Below are 7550 nucleotides of genomic sequence, written 5' to 3'. Positions count from 1 at the left end.
GCTGAGCACTCGTTGGCTGCTTTTCCTTCACTCTGCGGTCTGACTCATCCCAAACCATCTCAATTTGGTTGAGGTCGGGGGATTGAGGAGGACAGGTCATCTGATGCAGCACCATCACTCTCCTTCTTGGTAAATTAGACATTACACAGCCTGGAAGTGTGTTGCGTCATTGTCCTGTTGAAAAACAAATGATAGTCCCACTAAGCCCAAACCAGATGGGATGGCGTATCACTGCAGAATGCTGTGTTAGCCATGCTGGTTAAGTGTGCCTTGAATTCGAAATAAATCACAGACAGTATCACCAGCAAAGCACCCCCACACCATAACACATCCTCCTCCATGCTTTACGGTGGGAAATACACATGCAGAGATCATCCGTTCACCCACACCACGTCTCACAAAGACACGGCGGTTGGAACCAAAAATCTCACATTTGGACTCCAGACCAAAGGACACGTTTCCACCGTTTCTAATGTCCATTGCTCGTGTTTCTTGGCCCAAGCAAGTCTCTTCTTATTATTGGTGTCCTTTAGTAGTGGTTTCTTTGCAGAAATCCGACCATGAAGGCCTGATTCACACAGTCTCCTCTGAAAAGTTGATGTTGAGATGTGTCTGTAGCTCAATTGGTAGAGCATGGCGCTTGTAACGCCAGGGTAGTGGGTTCGATCCCCGGGACCACCCATACGTAAAAATGTATGCACACATGACTGTAAGTTGCTTTGGATAAAAGCGTCTGCTAAATGGCATATTATTATTATTATTACTTGAACTCTGTGAAGCATTTATTTGGACTGCAATTTCTGAGGCTTGTAACTCTAATGAACTTATCCTCTAAAGCAGAGGTAACTCTGGGTCTTCCATTCCTGTGGCGGTCCTCATGAGAGCCAGTTTCATCATAGCGCTTGATGGTTTTTGCGACTGCACTTGAAGAAACTTTCAAAGTTGTTGAAATGTTCCGTATTGACTGACCTTCATGTCTTAAAGTAATGATGGACTGTCGTTTCTCTTTGCTTATTTGAGCTGTTCTTGACATAATATGGACTTGGTCTTTTACCAAATAGGGCTATCTTCTGTATACCAACCCTACCTTGTCACAACACAACTGATTGGCTCAAACGTATTAAGAAAGAAAGAAATTACACAAATTAACTTTTAACAAGGCACACCTATTAATTTAAATGCATTCCAAGTGACTACATCATGAAGCTGGTTGAGAGAATGCCAAGAGTGTGCAAAGCTGTCATCAAGGCAAAGGGTGGCTACTTTGAAGAATCTCAAATATAAAATATATTTTGTTTTAACACTTTTTTGGTTACTACATGATTCCATATGTGTTATTTCATAGTATTTAGGTCTTCACTATTATTCTACAATGTAGAAAATAGTAAAAATAAAGAAAAACCCTTGAACAAGTAGGTGTTCTAAAACTTTTGACCGGTAGTGTATATATATATTTCTTCTACCTTCTCTCTATTACAGAATCTGTTAATTTTCTAAAGGTACTAATATTTCTAACAATAACTGTCAATGAATGTTACAACCTTACTACACAGTCTATGAAATTCTTAAAATGACATATGGCCAATCATGACAAATTGTAGATAAAATACAAAATGTTTATTTAAAGATATTAATGTCAGCTACAAAATGAAGTCATGTAAAAGATAAACAACAAATAAGGTACACACAAATAAACTAAAACTTTAGAATCACAATCCATCATTGTTTTATCACAGCAGCCCTACCAATTAAAGCTGAGGAACGGGGCAGAAGAAAAGTAAACACTTTACCCTCTACTCCCCCAACCCCAACCAGGTATCAATTTTCAATATGAATTCATGTAAAACAACAACGAAACATAATGATTTTTGCTCCAGAGCCTGCCCATTACCGTTGATGCTGCTTACTGTTAGGGACCACTGTAGCAAGTGTTGATGTTAGTATTAGTCTGTTCCAGGTGGTCAGGTTCCCTGAGCTGTTGAGGGTAACCACTAGAGCAAGCAATAGTTAATGGGCAGCAGGTAGCCTAGCGGTTAAGAGCGTTGGGCTAGTAACTGAAAGGTTGCTGGTTTGAATCCCCGAGCTGACTAGGTGAAAAATCAGTCAATGTGCCCTTGAGCAAGGCACTTAACCCTAATTGCTGTTGTAAGTCACTCTGGATAAAGAGCGTCTGCTAAATGACTTAAATGTATGAATTTGAAAGTGGTTAGATTTCTCCAGGACCATCCCTCAGCTTTCTACCAAACACAGGAGGCTGCTTTGTTATCGTTTTAATTAATGATTCTTGCTTTTAACAAGGTCCACTATTTTGCTAAAATAATGTGTTTGATTTGTTGAATGAAACGTCACAATAATCCACATCAACATCATGATTCTACGCTTTCATTAAATAAATGGCCCTGCAAAGTACACTGAGTGTACACAACATTAGGAACACCTTCCTAATATTGAGTTGCACCCCCTTTTGCCCTAAGAACAGCCTCAATTCGTAGGGACATGGATTCTACAAGGTTTAGAAACCGTTCCACAGGGATGCTGTCCCATTTTGACTCCAATGCTTCCCACAGTTGTGTCAAGTTGGCTGGATGTCCTTTGGGTGGTGGACCATTCTTGATACACACGAGAAACTGTTGAGCATGAAAAACCCAGCAGAGTTGCAGTTCTCTTCTGAATGGCATACACACACAATCCATGTCTCAAGGCTTAAAAATACTTATTTAACTTGTCTCCTCCCATTCATCTACACTGATTGAAGTGGATTTAACAAGTGACATCAGTAAGGGATCATTGCTTTCACCTGGTCAGTATATATGTTCCTAATGTTTTGTACACTCAGTATATGACACATTTTAGGAAGGATATTCTCACAGAGTGATCTGATCCAAAAGGTGTATGGAAGTTTTCAAATTATAGCATAGGTCTAGTGACCAATGATGACCACTACTATACTGCAGTCCTCAATTGAAAGCAGTCATTATGTTATTGATCAATATTTCATCATTTACATTTCCCTTTGATGATATTAAATGACACTAGAGGCGAGGTACACAATATATACAAAAGTATGTGGACACGCCTTCAAATTATTGGATTCGGCTAGTTCAGCCACACCCGTTGCTAACAACAGGTGTATAAAATCAAGCACACAGCCATGCAATCTCCATAGACAAACATTGGCAGTAGAATGGCCTTACTGAAGAGCTCAGTGACGTTCAACGTGGCACCGTCAAATTTCTACCCCGGTAGACTGTAAGTGCTGTTATTGTGAAGTGGAAACATCTAGGAGCAACAACGGCTCAGCCGCAAAGTGGTAGGCCACACAAGCTCACAGAACGGGACCACAGAGTGCTGAAGTGCGTAAAAATCGTCTGTCCTCGATTGCAACACTCACTACCGAGTTCCAAACTGCCTCTGGAAGCAACGTTAGCACAAGAACTGTTCGTTGGGAGCTTCATGAAATGGGTTTCCATGGCCGAGCAGCCGCACACAAGCCTACGATCACCATGCGCAATGCCAAGCTTCAGCTGGAGTGGTGTAAAGCTCACCGCCATTGGATGCTGGAGCAGTGGAAACATGTTCTCTGGAGTGATGAATCACGCTTCACCATCTGGCAGTCCGACGGACGGATCTGGGTTTGGCGGATGCCAGGAGAACGCTACCTGCCCGAATGCATAGTGCCAACTGTCTGGATAAGAGCGTCTGCTAAATGATGTAAATGTAAAGTTTGGTGGAGGAGGAATAATTGTCTGGGCTGTTTTTCATGGTTCGGGCTAGGCCCCTTAGTTCCAGAAGGGAAATCTTAACGCTACAGCATACAATTACATTGTAGACGATTCTGTGCTTCCAACTTTGTGGCAACAGTGTGGGGAAGGCCCTTTCCTATTTCAGCATGACAATGCCCCCGTGTACAAAGCGAGGTCCATACAGAAATGGTTTGTTGAGATCGGAGTGGAAGAACTTGACTGGCCTGCACAAAGCCCTGACCTTAACCCATCAAACACCTTTGGGATTAATTGGAACGCCGACTGCGAGCCAGGCCTAATCGCCCAACATCAGTGCCAACCTCACTAATGCTTGTGGCTGAATGGAAGCAAGACCCCGCAGCAATGTTCCAACATCTAGTAGAAAGCCTTCCCAGAAGAGTGGAGGCTGTTATAGCAGCAAAGGGGGGACCAACTCCATATTAATGCTCATGATTTTAGAATGAGATGTTCGACGAGTAGGTGTCCACATACTTTTGGCCATGTAGTGTATATAATCATGATACAGTACTAGTTTTCCAATCTTAACAGGAATTACAAAAACACATAACATTGGTTTATATAAATAAACAATTGTAGAGGAGAGTACATTGAGATTTGTAGAAAGATGCCAAATTAGCAAGTGACAGTCAATTTACTGTCAGTTTTGTGATACAGGGATGAAGGCCTTGTTGAAAACGTAATTAGCAAAGTAGTATGAATGGATTTGCAGGCCAATATCACATCATTCATACAATTATATAATTGGTTGATTTAGTCATTATTAAAGGTGTATTGAGATTTACACAATCATATGGAGTTTTGTTACGACCTTGCCAGTTATAACACTGATTACCACTCCCACAATGAAGCTAGCTTTCTTGGAGTAGCGGTAACGTGTCTGGCTCTGAACACTAGTGTACTGGGTTTAAATCATGCCTCGGAACCTCATGCTTCTCCCTCGTTTCGTTACAGTATTTAACACTCAAAATATTGCAGTTTCATTTGGACGAAAAACTAATAATTCCACACTTTCTCCATTCCAAGACTGAACCTTGAAGCAGAGCAGACAACCTTCAAGTACATTTACATAAATAAATAATTCACTTGGCTGATAGCCGTTGTCTTTAAAGGCCAGGAATACTGCAGCTTCGTCCTAGGTATCTTTGATCTGCTTTGCATCGTCCTTTGTCTTGGGGGGTATGATCTTAACCTCAAAGGGGATGAAATGCTCTAGAAGTGCTTTAGTGTCTTTCAAGTCAAGAGAGTACTCCTGGGCAACATTCTCCAATGTCCATGTTTGGGGAGCATTCTTGTGATTGTTAAGAGCTTTTAGGGCCTCAACAATAGACAGTTTGCCTTTGGGGACATCGGTGATCTCCACAATCCCATAGGGGTCCCCAGGTAGGCTGAACTTCAGTGGTCTGCGCTCCTCCACATTCTCCTCAGTCACCTCCTTTGGAGCCTGTTTGTATTGAAACAGAGTAGGGTGCTAATCAAGCACATATCTATATGTCTAGCTATCAAATCCCTCACTAAATTTCAATTGAATAGTCATTATTTTAGGCTCTCACCTCTGTAGGATCCTTTGATTCCACATAAACCGACTTCAGCAACCCCAGGAGGGGGTCGTTTCTCTTGTGGATGGCATCATTGATCTCAGCAACTGAAGGAAACAAAATCGTTTAGGCCTCAGGGGACAAAGAACAACATATTAAAGAAGTGTGACTGTGATACAGACTGGTATGTACTGGCAGCAGAGCATAACGTTATAAGCAGAGGGTGAACCCTAGTGTTGAATGGGTCATTTGCCATCTTTGCTGCTAGCTAGTTAAGTATCTTAGCTTGTGCTTGCTACAGAATTGGAAAACCACAATACGTACACTTAAACCTTGGTTTCAAATAGCTACTAAGCTGTAACGTTAAGAAACACTAGCCAGGAAAGCAAGCTTTGGTATACTTACTAACATCCTGGCTGGCGTAGCTACCGGCTGAGTTGACCCTCAGACTTACACAAGTTCTACAATGCAATAACAAAAAGCCCTATGTAACGTTACTCACCCTCTGTACTCTGAACAGGATCAATGTGGGTCAGATGTCGAGGTGCCGCTTCAGGTTTTGCCTTCCCAATCTCACGATGTACTCGGTTTTCTAAGTTAAAATTCCGAAACAACCGTGCAACGCGTGCCCCCATGTTTGACAGTCACCTCAAGGAACACTGAATGCACATTCCACGCTCGAACGTTTCCGGGAAGTGGTTTCCAACATTTTCAACGGAGAGCGAGACGGTTCTATCATTGTAGCTGGAAATTATACAGCGACCCCGTCAGGCACAGAGGACGTCAAGCATCTGGTTCCACGTCCATAATGTCGCTGGGCACACAATTACCAGCAGGTGGCAGCAGAGCCTTGGAGCCTATTCAGTACGAGTACAGTACAGTGTAGGCAGGCAGAAAGGATATAAAACCTGTTTGAAGCCTATTCGGTGTACATTTTACATTTTAGTAATTTAGCAGACGCTCTTATCCAGAGCGACTTACAGTTAGTGAGTGCATACATTTTTCATACTGGCCCCCGTGGGAATGTAGTGTACAGTTTGTTCTATGAGTGAGTGTGAGTGACACTTCAAATCTAACGGTATGACCAAAGATGAACTGGTTATCGTAGTAAAGTAACACTAGTCTTACAGGTTTTCAGTCTTTTTTTAAATAGAAAAACATTATAATGCAGGTTTTACATTCATAAATGCAATAAATATAAAATCTGTATTTGTTAGTTTATCTATAGGTTGAGTTTGAGTGAGTCTGACTTGGTTGAGGATTATATAGGAGCCTGGAAGGTGTTTTTTCTCTCTTGAGTAGCTTGACCAGCCAAAATCACCTTTACATAAGTGAACCCTACAGATGATCTACCAGAGTGACTTACAACACATCTGGCAATGATCTACTGCCAAGGACAAATATCAAAATACTGTAGCCTACAGTTTTGGAGAGACAGACATTCTTTTGCCTATACAGTGCCTTCAGAAAGTATTCACACCTCTTGACTTTTTCCACATTTTGTTGTGTTACAAAGTGGGATTAAAATTGATTTAATTGTCATGTTTTTGTCAATGATCTATACAAAATTCTCTGTAATGTCAAAGTGGAAGAAAAAAATCTACAGTGGGGAAAAAAGTATTTAGTCAGCCACCAATTGTGCAAGTTCTCCCACTTGCCCTTCTTTGCGAGGCATTGGAAAACCTCCCTGGTCTTTGTGGTTGAATCTGTGTTTGAAATTCACTGCTCGAATGAGGGACCTTATAGATAGATAATTGTATGTGTGGGGTACAGAGATGAGATAGTCATTCAAAAATCATGTTAAACACTATTATTGTACACAGAGTGAGTCCATGTCACTTACTATGTGACTTGTTAAGCACATTTTTACTCCTGAATTTACTTAGGCTTGCCATAACAAAGGGGTTGAATAGTTATTGACTCAATAAATCTCAGCTTTTCATTTTTAATGAATTTGTAAACATTTAAAAAAACATAATTCCATCTTGACATTACAGGGTATTGTGTGTAGGCCAGTAACCAAAAAATCTAAATTTAATCAATTTAAATTCAGGCTGTAACACAACAAAATGTTGAAAAAGGCATGGGGTGTGAATACTTTCTGAAGGCACTGTATTTCATTGACTCGTGTGCCGCTACTCATGTTCATAGGAATTGATAGGTTAAGTGGCATTTGAGCAATGATGGAAATGTGTCAAAGGTCATGGATTACGTAAATTTGATATTGCCTGGCTATCTCACTACCCGGGTC

The 7550-nt window shown here is 41.1% G+C and overlaps 1 protein-coding gene across 1 annotated transcript; it reads right to left on the bottom strand.

Annotated features, from left to right (window-relative positions):
* Positions 1 to 2256: 2256 nt before the first annotated feature.
* Positions 2257 to 5973, bottom strand: LOC311107142 (NADH dehydrogenase [ubiquinone] 1 alpha subcomplex assembly factor 4-like). The gene is made up of 3 exons (XM_084149641.1): positions 5802 to 5973; positions 5315 to 5406; positions 2257 to 5205 (listed from the first exon to the last, which is right to left on the bottom strand). Exons 1-3 carry the CDS (start codon positions 5932 to 5934, stop codon positions 4897 to 4899), a joined length of 534 nt encoding a protein of 177 aa, XP_084005767.1. The 5' UTR covers positions 5935 to 5973; the 3' UTR covers positions 2257 to 4896.
* Between the last annotated feature and the right edge of the window lie 1577 nt (positions 5974 to 7550).

The sequence above is a fragment of the Coregonus lavaretus genome, assembly GCF_964263955.1.
Source record: "Coregonus lavaretus genome assembly, chromosome: 31".
In the NCBI taxonomy this organism is placed as follows: Eukaryota; Metazoa; Chordata; class Actinopteri; order Salmoniformes; family Salmonidae; genus Coregonus; species Coregonus lavaretus.
The sequence above is the reverse complement of the archived record's forward strand: the minus strand, read 5'-3'. Positions and strand labels throughout refer to the sequence as shown.